At 40.5% G+C, this 14217-nt stretch overlaps 1 protein-coding gene across 2 annotated transcripts in view; it reads right to left on the minus strand.

Annotated features, from left to right (window-relative positions):
- Positions 1 to 14217, minus strand: part of MYOF (myoferlin) — a 171805-nt gene that overhangs the window by 85627 nt on the left and 71961 nt on the right. For both annotated transcript variants that reach the window (XM_038009266.2, XM_007963586.3), the window contains exons 8-17: positions 10600 to 10662; positions 10466 to 10516; positions 9307 to 9337; positions 8707 to 8822; positions 7905 to 8031; positions 5870 to 5973; positions 5228 to 5296; positions 5086 to 5129; positions 3993 to 4075; positions 1149 to 1187 (exon numbers count right to left, since the gene is read on the minus strand). In XM_038009266.2, coding sequence (XP_037865194.2) covers positions 1149 to 1187; positions 3993 to 4075; positions 5086 to 5129; positions 5228 to 5296; positions 5870 to 5973; positions 7905 to 8031; positions 8707 to 8822; positions 9307 to 9337; positions 10466 to 10516; positions 10600 to 10662 — 727 coding nt within the window. The remainder of the gene's footprint in view (positions 1 to 1148; positions 1188 to 3992; positions 4076 to 5085; positions 5130 to 5227; positions 5297 to 5869; positions 5974 to 7904; positions 8032 to 8706; positions 8823 to 9306; positions 9338 to 10465; positions 10517 to 10599; positions 10663 to 14217) is intronic.

A 14217-nucleotide genomic window follows, 5' to 3' on the forward strand; every position in this document is an offset into this window, starting at 1 on the left:
AAGGATTTCCTCTGACCTAGCTACAACCCACTTTCCAATAATATTTTCTGTGCCTCCTCTAGCTTTTTGAATCCCCTTCATGTTTTGGATTCCTACAAATAATTACTGTATATTTTAGTTTCTAGAACCCTACATAGCTGCACATCTCTGTGACTAAAGTATCACTTTTCGGGGGAGTGGCAGGATTTAATATGTTGTATTTTGATTTCCTAAACACCTACTACTGGTTCTATCATGTGATACTACTACAAAAATATTCATTGATTGGTTAAACAAATGAATAAAGGAATAAAGTGCTTGCCCATCTGCCAAGTTCACTGCAAATCTAAGGACTACTTAATATTCATATAAAGTGTGATTATAATAAAATAGATTGTTTAAAGCAAATAAGAATTGGGCATTGTGTCGATTACATATTTACATGATATCACCTTATATTTGCACACAGCTTCAGAGTTTGCAAAGCTTTCCCGCATGCAATATCTCTTTCCTCTCTTACCACAACCCTGGGAGATTATTGCGGCAGGGCGAATCATGCTTATCTGACAGATAATGAACCTCTAAACCTCGGAGTCTTCGTCTATTAGGGGAACAAAAACATCTGCCCTAGGAGAGTTGTGATAGTCAAGTGTGTGACAGTATTGAGCAAACTTGCAAAAAATGACAAGTTCTGTGCAAACCAAAGGATGTGTTATGATCCCTCATTTTGGGGGGAGGGGAAGATCTTCAGGTTGCAAACTAAAAAACGTTCAGTATTTTCCAACCTAGAGATTCACATTGATATTGGGGGAAAGTTACTTGATAAATTTCAGAACAATTGATTTAGTGCTCCGTATCTCTACCTACTGAACATAAACGATAACAGAAAATGTTATATCTCACAATAAATTATTTGCAATAAAGCCAAATACGATGGTGTGCATTTAGCTGAAAGCATGAGACATGGAGCAAAGCCTGGTTAGCACATTTCTTTTAAGCTTAGCCATGCAGGACAACCATACGGCACTAACACAAAAATTATTACTCTAGCGAAACTATGTTGAGACAGCAAAATGTCAAAAAAAAGTTCTAAAGACAGTCAATATATTCTTAATAAGATAACATTAGCTAGGAAGATCTAACAGAAAGCAAAATTACGAAGCATAAACCTGTATATGATGCAGCCCCAGTTCCCGAAGATGAGAAATCTATATAGTAAAAATACGACTGGTTAAACAAGAAAAACACAGGCATTATGAAACAGACATTGAAAACATTAATCAAATCCAGTGCCAGGTACGTGATTTAGCAACACCAGAAAAATCCCAAATTCAGACCCAAGTCACATATGATCCTTTTGTAATGCATACAATTCTCATTGGTTAAATGCAAAATGACACCTGATTTTGTGACAACAAGCAGAACCACCACACGTGAGTAACTCAATCTCACCCAGCCCCAAGGAAGCCAGGAAGCAGAAGAGCTAGCTGTCCAGGGACAGAGGGGTCCTGGTGAAGTTACCAGCATTTCACGTTTTTAATAAAACATTTATTTATCTTACGGCTTAGTTGGGACCAACATCAAAAAATCTAAGTAAATGTGGTCTTAGGCTATGTAAGCAAAGGCCTGGAGTTTATTGCACATTATTTGATTGAAAGCCTGGTTTGTTTCTTTGTTGGGGGAAAGGCGATGTTGACAGCTCATTGTTATTTTAAGACCCTGTAACCCCATGGTCTGCAGGGCTTGCAATGAGAGGCCCCAGAGACAGAAGCTAAAATTGCTTGTAGCAATCTGTTTTTAGTTCTTTTGGATGTTACAACACGTCACTAAGCAAAATGCTTATGCCACTATTTCTGAATATCTTTAGATATTATTTAATGGCTTCTCATGAATAATGAATGGATTTCAGTCATCTTTACCCTCCCCCCCATATAGTTCCAGCATGGTTTTTATTTCCTGTAATGGTCACCTTTATGATTTTATCTATAGTCATATTGAGATTCCTGACTTGAAGAGAAGAAGCTGTTAGCACCCCTGCCCTACCTCTACTTCCCTTCCTCCTTCAGCTTCTCATCTCTATCTTCCATACTTTTACACTGTAATGGGTGATGACATCTACACTTTGTTCAGAGCTTTGGTTATAGGTCAAATTTTAAAAATCAAAAATCAAAATAAATAGTGCTGACATTCTAGCCATCATATAAATATTATTCTCTGCAGAGAAAAGGAAAGGGCTGTGATTACATTTCCTTCATTGCAGCTCCAGTGTTATGATCACTATGCTACTCAGCAGAGAACATTCAGATGGAATCTCTTTCTTACCCTCTACCATTTGCTTAAAATAATGCCACATATAACTATTCATTCATTCAAGATGGAGTCTTGCTCTGTTGCCCAGGCTGGAGTGCAGTGGCGTAATCTCGGCTCACTGCAACCTCCACTTCCCAGGTTCAAGCGATTCTCCTGCTTCAGCTTCCTAACTGGGATTACAGGCCCCCAACCACCACGCCCAGCTAATTTTTGCATTTTTAGTAGAGACGGAGTTTCACCATGTTGGCCAGCCTGGTGTCGAACTCCTGACCTCAAGTAATCTGCCCACTTTGGCCTCCCAAAGTGCTGGGATTATAGGCATGAGCCGCCACACCCAGCCATGTACCTTTATATTTGTACTATATCTCTGTTCACCACCTTGTCTTCTGATTGCCTTTATTTTTTCCCCCCCTTCTGGAGATAGGAAATCTATATGTTCTTCACCATATCTCTAATATCTTCTTCATCTTCTCTCTAATATCTAATACTATATATATATATATATATTAAAAATAACCAGATTCTTATTTATGTTATCCATTGCGCTTTTAACAATGTTTTTTCAAAATCTATAAAAGACCTTAAACAAGATAAGGTTGAGACGAACCTTGGGTTCCCCAAGACAAAATTTTGTCTCAAAGTCTCTTACTGTCTCTTACTTTGTTTCCTGTGTTTAATCTCTCAATATGTTTAATCTATTGGCAATTACAATAATTTTTGTTTTGGTCACAAAAAATAAGCCGCTGGGCCGGGCACGGTGGCTCATGCCTGTAATCCAGCACTTTGGGAGGCCGAGGCGGGTGGATCACGAGGTCAGGAGATGGAGACCATCCTGGCCAACATGGTAAAACTCTGTCTCTACTAAAAATACAAAAATTAGCTGGGCATGGTGGTGGGCACCTGTAGTCCCAGCTACTCGGGAGGCTGAGGCAGGAGAATTGCTTGAACCTGGGAGGCAGAGGTTGCAGTGAGCTGAGATTGCGCCACTGCACTCTAGCCTGGGTGACAGAGTGAGACTTGGTCTCAAAAAACAAATAAATAAGCAAGCTGTTGGTATTACTGTGTTAACATTAATTTTTTCTCTTATCATCTTAACCTCTTTCCTTCATTCCCTGTTACAATTTCTGGCATATATGCACAAAACCATAATGCCAGGTATAGCCAAGTAGTTCTCAAGAAAAGTGTTAGGAAAACTACAGAAAAAACAATGTGTTGGCTATCAGTGCTTGTGAGAATGAAGGCCTAATACACACTATTTTAGGGAGTGAGGATTACATGGTTCATTGGCATCTGACCTTACTGTTCCTGCCAAGGGAATCAGTTGAGAAGGGAGTATTATTGTATATTTGGGTGGACTTGGGTCAATGCCACTCTAAAAAATAAGGTGGTAGCTCTCTGTATTGACACAAACATTTCATAAAACTGCTATTGGGAAAGAAGTTTTGGATGAGAGCAAGAAAGCTGAAAATCTTCAAACTGTAAATTTCATTGTTCCTAAAAGTTTACAATCTATGCATACTGGATTATGACTTTAGCAGTTTACTTATATACTTCAATTATTAATTGCAAGCCATCACCAAAACATCATTGAAATGGTTCACTAGGTTCATCACATTTGGCTTCTAAGAAACCAAACCTACTGTTTCTTTTTTTCTCCAGAAGTTCTGTATCCAGTATTGCTCTAGATCTGTTGAGTGACTTACCTTCCACTTCCCCACCAGAGGCAGCAATTTTAGAGAGGTGTAGATATGTTGTTCCAACTACATCATTTTTAGTAAGACGGTCCCTATGTAAAATAATAATAATAATAATAGGTTAAGAGCTCCATCTATGAAGATATGTCATTTCAACAATTAAAAAACGTTAGAACTGGAAAATACCCCAGACTTCAGAAATGATCATGCCCAGTGGGCCTCAAACTTAATTGTACTTAGTAATCAACTGGAGACTTCTCACCCTCATCTCCTGTCCACATTTTTAATTCAATAAGCCTACGGTGGGGACCAAGAGTTTGCATTTATAAGTACATCCCAATTGATTCTGATACAGATGGTCTCCCAACCACCCTTTAGAAACACTGATCTAGTGAAGTAATTCATTCTGAAGTTATGAAATTGCAATTGTACAGAGAGGCCAAGGGATGTGCCTATGGTTACACTCAATACCACTGTCATAAAATGAATTAATCAATTATAGGCAGATTACATAATTACGATCATGATGATGATGGTAATGATACTTGTCATGTTTCCATTTTCAGGGAGCTAAGGGTGCCTGCTGAATGCTACATCCAACTAGAACATTCCAAGAACGGTCTTGTTATGGCCAATCAGTGCTCGGAGGCTGGTCTAGTAAAAATTCCATCAGAACACTTCAAGGACTTTTCCTTGCCTTCATTGAGGTAGTTTTACCATTTTCTTTTTTAACAATAACAATGAATTGCTCTCAGAATGTTTTGGTGATTCTTCCCAAGAAATGCTTGACTATATTTCTGAAGTCTATTCTGGACAGCCTAATGATATTTAAAGCCCTGACCTCTTATCTTGGGGCATTTTCAGAGCACGTTCCCCTTCTTTTGTTTACGAGCAGTTGGACCGAAATAAATCAAAGCTTTTTTTGCAGTAACACTATTATTAAATTTTGTTTTAAGAAAACACCCAGTTCCAGGAGCAATTTATCCTTTCCTCTGGAAGGGAAGCAAAATACCAGAAAGAGATCATCCAGAGTAATGTTTCACAATATTCAAATGTTTACTTCTTTTATGTTGAATTAGACACGTATCTATTTTCAACTCACCAGTCATATACTGTTAGTTTTATTTTTTCACACACTGAAGGAAACTATAAAAATGAAACAGAAAAAAGTAGTTATTTCTCGATGATTTAGTAATTATTAAAGTAAGTACTCTTACTTTTTCTGAAAAAAAAGAAAGCCAAACCTTGATCTGAAGATTGACGACCTGATTCCACTCTGGGTTTGCATTTTTCTCAATTATGTTTGTACAAACCTGCAAAATCACCAAAGCAAAAGTGTAGGTTTTCAAGTTTCCAAGTTCTAAAAGTTTACAATCTATGCATACTAGATTATGACTTTAGCAGTTTACTTATATACTTAAGAACCTGGTTGAACTTTTTCTTGATGATTTGTAAAATATGAAATGGGTTTAACATTAATCATTGCTGTTTCAATGCCCCAGGAACTTGTTTTTAACCATTTTTTTCATTAGGTCTCTGGGCTACAGCATTTACCAGGGATGGGTGCAGCTGGCCAGAGAGCTTGCCTAAGGTTAAGATAATGTTTGGACCTGAAAAGCAGTTCCAGAAATTCAGTGGTAGCCTTCCCTACGTTAATCTCTCAAAAGACTGAATTTTCTAATTTGTGTTCTGCATACTTTCCACTCCAAAATAAACCTGTGGAGAAGTCTGGCGTGTTCAGACTCAGATAATCTGTGTTCCCGCAGAGTGCCCGGCTCATCAGGGGGCTATTTTAACAAAGAGTAAGTAGGAATTCACTCCAAGGAAAGCACAGTGGTTTTAAATATTTATTCTTAGCAGCATCTGCATTTAGATCATGTACGAACCTTTTTTCCGGCAAAGGAAACTTCTACAAAAGGATCCACGAGATTTTTCTTATCTGCATTGCCTCCAAATATTTCCTTTACTGTTTGTGAGAAGGCATCATCCACTGGAAGGTAATAGTTATACAGCAGAAATGAAATTCAATTCTCTTAAAAACAGCAGAAATTTGGCAAAATTTTAAAAGTTCTCTTATACATCAAAATAGTTGCAACAGGCTAGGCACAGTGGCTCATGCCTGTAATCCCAGCACTTTGAGAGGCCAAGGCAGGCGGATCACAAGGTCAGAAGATCGAGGCCATCCTGGCCAACGTGGTGAAACCCCTTCTCTACTGAAAGTACAAAACTTAGCTGGGTGTGGTGGTACACGCTTGTAATCCCAGCTGCTCAGGAGGCTGAGGCAGGAGAATTGCTTGAACCTGGGAGGCGGAGATTGCAGTGAGCCAAGATCATGCCACTGCAGTCCAGCCTGGTGACAGAGCAAGACTCAGTCTCAAAACAAACAAACAAAATTAGCCAGGTGTGGTGGCACATGCCTGTAATCCCAGCCACTCGGGAGGCTGAGGCACGAGAATCACTTGAATCTTGCAGTTAGCCAAGATCAAGCCAGTATATGCCAGCCTCCAGCCTGCGTGACAGAGTGAGACTATCTCAAAAAAAAAAAAAAAAAAAAAAAAAAAGACTTGATCTTTTACGGAGGAAAAAAATACAACACATTTCATTCAGTGAGAGTAAGAGATGATTCTCAAACTCAGGCCTGCTTTCAATCAGGAGAAAGGTACTATAGGTCAAAATGATACAGTCCTAGTCTTTTTCAGAGAAATTCAAGAAAATTTGGCATAATCACAAATAATACACTTAACTACAATCTACAGTTGATTAAGCTAAAAAGTAAATAGAGATCAGGATTTTAATTTATTTACTTCATTTTATGTATTTCTTTCTTCTTCAAAAAAAAAAAAAAATAGAGACAGAGGTCTTGCTATGTTGCCCAGGCTGGTCTTGAACTCCTTGCCTCAAGCAATCCTCCTACCTTGGACTTCCAAAGTGCTGGGATTATAGGCATGAGCCACTGCATCCGGCCCACTTGACACATTTTTGAGAGAAAGGTGGGTATGGGGAGGTCCTACAATACCATCTTTTAAGACCATACGATCTTAAAAGAGGAAAAGGATTCCCAAGAAAAGCAGCAAATCCTGAAGAGACCCATGGCCTGTACAGTGGGTGCAGCCTCCTGGGGACTTGGAGAAGGATCCCATGTCCCAGAGCCCAGCAGGAACCAGACAGGCCCAGCAAGGCAGATAGGAGGCTGGGCCATCAGCTGTGACAGAGGGATAACCAGACTAGTTCCTATAAATGAAATCACTAGAAGCGATCCCTTAAATGTATCCAGTCTCTTGCTGAATATATTTCATAATACGATAGTGGCAGACTTCTAGTTATTGGGACGTTACTACCCTTTGCTCAGCATTTTTTTTTTTTCTTTTTTTTTTTGAGATGGAGTTTTGCTCTGTTGCCCAGGCTTGAGTGCAGTGGCATGGCTCACTGCAACCTCTGCCTCCTGGGTTCAAGTGATTCTCATGCCTCAGCCTCCCAGGTAACTGGGATTACAGGCACCCGCCACCATGCCCAGCTAATTTCAGCTATTTTTTTTTTTATAGCTGGATAGCAAACACCTTGATTTGATAACAGTTCACATTTTCATTTGGGATGAAAGGGGTTGGAAGTGCTGACTGCTCATGTCTCTTTAGCATCCTCTAGAATAAAGAGAAGATACAGAACATTGATAGAAGAAGAGAGAGCGCCAAATGGGCCAAAGGCAGGTACTCAACAAGGAACACGATCAGCAAACAACTGGCTGTGCCATGAGCCTGCTCAGGTAGCTTTCAACGGGACCAGAATGAATGAAAATAAGCCCATGAAGCCCTTTCAGAAGAAAAACATACGACAGCGACACCAATCACTATTAGAGTTTGATTTTAACACATCTCATCACATAGATAACCAACAATTCTGGGGCAAGATTAAATCAGTACATACTCTGGGGAATGTCCTCAGCTCGGTAGATTTTCAGCAAGAAGGTCACCCACCGGAGGGCGATGCCAGCAGGGAGTAACAAATTACTCTCCACATCATCACTGTCATTATCACGATCTCGTCTCTCAGGCTATTAGGGGCACATGATTTAAATTATACATACAGAAAAGCAGCACTTGGAAAAAGCCAAATGAATGCTTATAAAATGAAACCATTCAGAATTGTTTCCATTAGGATTTCCTGTGTTTGGGGCTTAAGAGTTCAACCTGCCATCAACCACCAGTTTTCCTTCAACCTCAAAACTGCTCCACAAAATCAATGCTCATATTTTTTTGTATCTTTGTCATTTTATGAGCACCAAATAGTGAGAGAGAGAGAGAGAGAGAGAGAGAGAGAGAGAGAGAGAGAGATCCTGATGTCCCTTCAACTTCTCTCTGGCCACTTACTATTCTGCAGTTTGCCGCCCAGTTTCCTAGAATAATTACTAACCATTTAGGTAGCAATGCCTAATTCTGCAAGTAAGTCATGCTTTCTAGATAAAAGCAGTCTTTCTAATGATGCAAGGACATTGTAAAAACACATGCATCTTTTCTCAATTAAACGCTCACTCAGACACCAGATAGGAGTGTAAGCAAGCTAGAATGATAAATCCATGATGAAGAAAAGAACAGCTTTTGAATAGGGGCAATCAGAGGGTACTGACGGCAAGCTGTGCTCCATTTCACAATTACCCGTGCCCACAGGCTTAACTCTTGGTCTTCTTTCTTAGTGAGAAGTGTAGAAAGTAGAGAATATAGGGACTCACAGGAGGCTCATCTCCGGTTCCCAGGACAAACATGCTGACTTTCATATAACCTTTAGATCCTGAACTGGTATCTTCCGGGTCATTGAGAAGAAGCCACTTTCTCATGACAGCATGGCCTAAGATAGAGAAGGAGTAAAAGGAAAGGGACATGCTAAAGAGATGCTGATAGGTCTGTGATTCCTCTGCCAAAAGATAAACTGCATTTTCTTGGAAGCCCCCTATGACACACCAAATTCCCCAGATGAGTCTCCACTTTCATGTCTTGTTTTTAACTCTCCCTGTACCCCACCCCCACCATTCTGTCCTCATGTGACAAACAAGACTAAGCTGTACCAACTAGTTTTATAATTTAATTTTGATAAGGTCAAAATATCCTCACGAAACATAGAAATCATCTATTTTGAATGTTAAGATAAAAAATTAGACATTTGTACTAAGCTACTGTCATTTATTCCCACTAAGCATCCTCTCTTCTCCCTAATATTTTTTTAAAATTCCTTTAATTCTTTGATCCCTCAGATTGTCTTGATTCCTGGAATCATCTTCAGAGTTAGAAGGAATGAATTGAAGACTTCAAATTGATGGGAGAATATTACTTACCAGGTTCATCATAAACAAATCCAACATCAATCTGGGAAAACAATAATCAAGAGTAGTCTAAGTAGATTTTAAAATCAGTCTAGTCACTTTAAAGAAGCCGTCATTATTATATGTCAATATCATATCTTGATTACACTTAAATTTCCTTGAGACCCAACATTTCCATCCTATCCTCTCTGTAACCCCAGTGCCTTGTCTGATGTGTGGCACATGGAAGACTCTCAGTAAATCACTATTGAATGAATGAGCTAGTCTTAGGGCTGGAAGAGACCACAGAAGCAAAGTGACCAATATGTCCCAGTCTACCTGGGTTATTCTCAATTTTACCACTAAAGTCCCAGGCAAAGTGGGACCATTGATCATCCTACAGAAATTCACCTGGCCCAGTTTCCTGTCCAATTCTCCTCCTCTTCCTCCAGCTAATGCTACTATTAATATAACCATTGATTGTGCACTTCAATGTGCCAGGTACTGTGCTAGGTGCTTTACACATACCATCTCATTTAATTTTCTCAATCACCTCATTTTACAGATGAAGAAACTCAGGATCAGAGAGATTGAGTTCCTCTGGGACATGTGGCTACTTGGTGGCAGACAGGGTATGAACACAGGTCTGCCTGACCCAGATCATCCTCTAGGACTTCTAGTGACTAGAGCCCCTTTCTTGGAGAGGCAGCCTATTCCACATAGAATTGCTGGGAAGAAGCCAGCCAAGAATTTGTCCTTTCATTCCAGTGAGAGTTACTTAGAGAAACACCTTGAATATCTTGCCTTGTTTGGCTTTCCTTTCACACTCTGGATTTATTATCATTGGCTTTACAGATGGAGCTCTGGGGCCCCCAGTAGGTGGAGGTGGATGGTAGGCTTCTTGCCATGGTCAACACCCCTTCCCTCTGTGGCAGTGGATTCGCTTCCATCTACAGATATAACCCTGGGAAGGGCCCTGATATGGCAGCTTCAGGTCATCTTACTTTGAGAGCTCTGTTCAGTGCTACACTTTGGAAATAGACAAGCCCCAGGCAGCCTTCAGCAAGCGTCATCATGCTGAACCCTTACACATTCCCAAGATGCCACCAAGATGGGTACACAGGAATCACATTTCTATTATGAAAGTTCTCATCTTTCTGTAAGTTGAATGAAGCAGACTGTTGTCACCCACCTTAAATTCCCCCATCAGACAATCTGCCCGCAGAGAGTGAGAATTATAAACCTGCAAGAAAGAAGAGTAGTGAAGAAATGATTGGCTTTGCCTGGCAGTGAGTGAGCAGTACCTTCCTACGCGCTGACCCTTACCCGGATGCTGATGATCTCATCCATCAATTCGGAAGGGGTCATGTTGACATTGTAGAAAAACAACTGCCAAAACAATAGAGCAGATGTTTAAATGTTAACAGGGGATTCGGATTTAGTGGGATCTCATGCTATAATTTTGGGGGCCCTCCTAAAAAAATACAAAACACAAATTCAAAATTAGTTTTGACCATGTGTGAACACAGGGCAAGGCCTGAAGTTTAAGCCCTGGAGTTTAAGCTTCATGGTAAACCCACTTCTTCATGTTGGAAAAAGGAGAAAGGAGTAAGTAACAAATACAGCATTTAGTTAACTAAATAAAATTGTTCACCTGGGACTAGATATCTAAAGGCTAAATGATGTAAATATCCAAGCCTAAACAGGAATGGGGGTATACCCCTGTAATCCCGACACTCAGGAGGCTGAGATGAGAGGAGTGCTTGAGCCCAGGAGTTCAAGGTCAGCCAGGGCAATATAGTGAGAAGCCATCTCAAAAAAAAAAAAAAAAAGGGAAAAAGATCCAAGGTGACTTCATGTTGCAATGCTTACTAAAACAATTGCTTACAGCTGGCATGATCTGGAGTGTGTTTTAAATTTCTCTGATATCTTTAGCTCTATTAGTATCTAGTGACTCTAATTTTATTGCAAGAAAGCATCTTTAAAGACAATTTTGCCCATTAAATTTAGTGCCTCAGCAAAGTCAATATTGACCACATTGTAAAAGTTAATTTTAAGAAGGTTGATTCTTCGGATATGAATATTAGGTATATAGGAGGTTTAACCATGTTAGGCTAATAAATGTTAATCCTAAAAGAAAAAGATCGAGCATTTATTCCAACTGAGACTTTTTCCTCCAACTTTTTACTTAGGGATATTTGTAATCTACAGGAAAGCTGAAAGAATGGTAAAATACCACCTTTCACCTATGTTCACCAATTGTTCCATTTTTGGACACTTGCTTTATCTTTTTTTTTAAACTGAACTATTTGTAAGAAAGTTCTAGATATCATGACACTTCACCCCTTCAAAATACATTTACATGCATCTCCTAAGAGCAAGGACATCTTCCTATATAATTGCAATACCATTATCATAACCAAGAAATTTAACATCTAACATACAATTTTCACATTTCTCCAATCATCCCTACAAAAAAACTTTAGCTTTTCAAAGAAATCTAGGATCTATGCAAGAATCATACGTTGCATTTGGTTTTTGAGTCTCTTCAGCTTCCTTTTTATATAGAACAGTGCTATTTCCTTCTGTTTGTTTCTTGTGTTTTTCCTTGCTTCTTGTTCTTCTTTAAATAGAGATGAAGTTTCACTATGTTGCTCGGGCTGGTCTTGAACTACTGGCCTCAAGTGATCTTCCTGCCTTGGCCTCCCAAAGTACTGGGATTACAGGCGTGAGCCACCATGCCCATTGTTTTGTAGACTATCCCACAGTCCAGACTTGGGTGAATGTTTCCTCACTGTTGGATGCAAATCGGCCATTTGACAAGACTTGACACAGGTGATGTTGATTACTTCCATTATACTACCTGACGACACCACATCATTTTTGTTTCCATTATTGGTGATAATAAGTTTAATATTATTTGGTTAAAATGATATATACAAGCTAGGATTTTTTTTTTTTTTTAAAGACAGAGTCTTGCTCTGTCGCCCAGGCTGGAGTGCAGTGGCAAGATCTTGGCTCAATGTAACCTCCGCCTCCAGGGTTCAAGCAATTCTCCTGCCTCAACCTCCCAAGTAACTGGGATTACAGCCACCCATCACCATGTTAGGCTAATTTTTTGTTGTGAGACAGAGTCTCACTCTGTCACCCAGGCTGGAGGGCAGTGGCCTGATCTTGGCTCACTGCAACCTCCTCCCAGGTTCAAGCAATTCTCCTGCCTCAGCCTCCTGAGTAGCTGGGACTACAGGTGCGTGCCACCACACCCGGCTAATTGTTTGTATTTTTAATAGAGACAGGGTTTCACCATGTTGTCCAGGCTGGTCTTGAACTCCTGATCTTCAGTGATTTACCCACCTTGGCCTCCCAAAGTGCTGGTATTACAGGCGTGAGCCACCATGCCTGGCCAGGCTAGAAATTTTTTTTAGTAAACCTCTTTTATATATATGTATTTGTTTTTATCATCTTACTTTTGTTTCTCCTATCCCATAAATTTTTTTTTATTGATTAATGTACTGGTCTTCTCTTTTGCCAAGAGAGCTAATCCCCCTCAAACTCATTAAAATGGGAAAATTCTGAGGAAGTTGGAGATGTTTGCTGGGCTCCTGGGAATGCAGCTGAGTCAACAGGAAACCTGCATTATCAATGCATTGACAGGGTTTACGCGTTAGGCCCAAGTAATCCAGTATCTTGCCTCCTCCCCTCCCCATCCAGTCGTGCCTTCAACGTGAATCTCTCTGCCTTCCCCGAAGTCCATTTCCAGTGCCCCATCTCTGTGCAGCCCCTACCTCTCGTGAGAATGTGTATACTACTGTACTTGGCTGCCTGCTGTCGTCTGCGATTCCTTTGACGGGGAGAGGTTATAGGTGAGAAGAAAATGGGGCCTTCTGCAGAGCTGGAAGCCAGTTTGAACAAAGGGGAAGAAAGAGATGCTGCATGGAAGAAACCATGTCTTTTCTGAACAAAGAGGTAGAAAAAAAAGAAAAAAGGACAAACGCCAGGGTTGGGATTAGAAGCTACAGGGAATGAAGAGGAAGTGTGGTAAGACAGGCCTGGGCTGGAGAGCAGAGCAGGAGATACAGGCCTGAGGAATCCCAGAAATGTGTCCCCTCAGCACAGTTGGGCAAGACTCTGAAAAGTTCCCTAAATATATCATTTCTCCTCACAGCCCAGTCACGGAGTTTTGTGACATTTGAGATGGTTGTCAAGGTATCGCGTATTTTTGTGGAGTGTTATAAATGAGGGCAATAGAACAGGCTAAATTCTCACTATGGGAGGCAGGGCGCAGTGCCTCACATCTGTAATCCCAGCACTTTGCAAGGCCAAGGTAGGCGGAACACCTGAGGCCAGGGGTTTGAGACCAGCCCGGGCAACATGGCAAAACCCCATCTCTACTAAAAATACAAATATTAGCTGAGCGTGGTGGTGTGTGCCTGTAGTTCCACCTACTCAGGAGGCTGAGGTGAGAGGATTGCTTCAGCCTGGGAGGTGGAGGTTGCAGTGAGCTGAGACTGCACCACCACACTCCAGCCTTGGCAACAGAGCGAGACTCTGTCTCAAAAAAAAAAAAAAAAAAAAATCAGTATGGGGGGCAAAACAAACAAAACCCCTGTGTGTTAATAACTGCTTTCCTTTAACATACATTATTTTTGCAGCCAAGTATGTTTTGACACCTCTAAAAAACTGGATTAGTCACAGAGAGTTGTCCCTCAGAGACACCTTGCTAATCAGAATAAGCAAAGGTAGATTTAGGAGACATCACGTCCTCTCTCATAAGGGTCGAAGGGATCCATCAGGAAGGGATCATCAAGAAGCTGTCACAAAAACACCAGAAAGGCAACAGCATCTCTGAGAGCCACTGACAGACGGGACCAGGTACTTTTTTTTTAAAGGCATCTCACTATATTGCCCAGGCTGGTCTGGAACATCTGGGCTCAAGCACTCTTC

Source organism: Chlorocebus sabaeus, chromosome 9, assembly GCF_047675955.1.
Source record: "Chlorocebus sabaeus isolate Y175 chromosome 9, mChlSab1.0.hap1, whole genome shotgun sequence".
Taxonomy (NCBI): domain Eukaryota; kingdom Metazoa; phylum Chordata; class Mammalia; order Primates; family Cercopithecidae; genus Chlorocebus; species Chlorocebus sabaeus.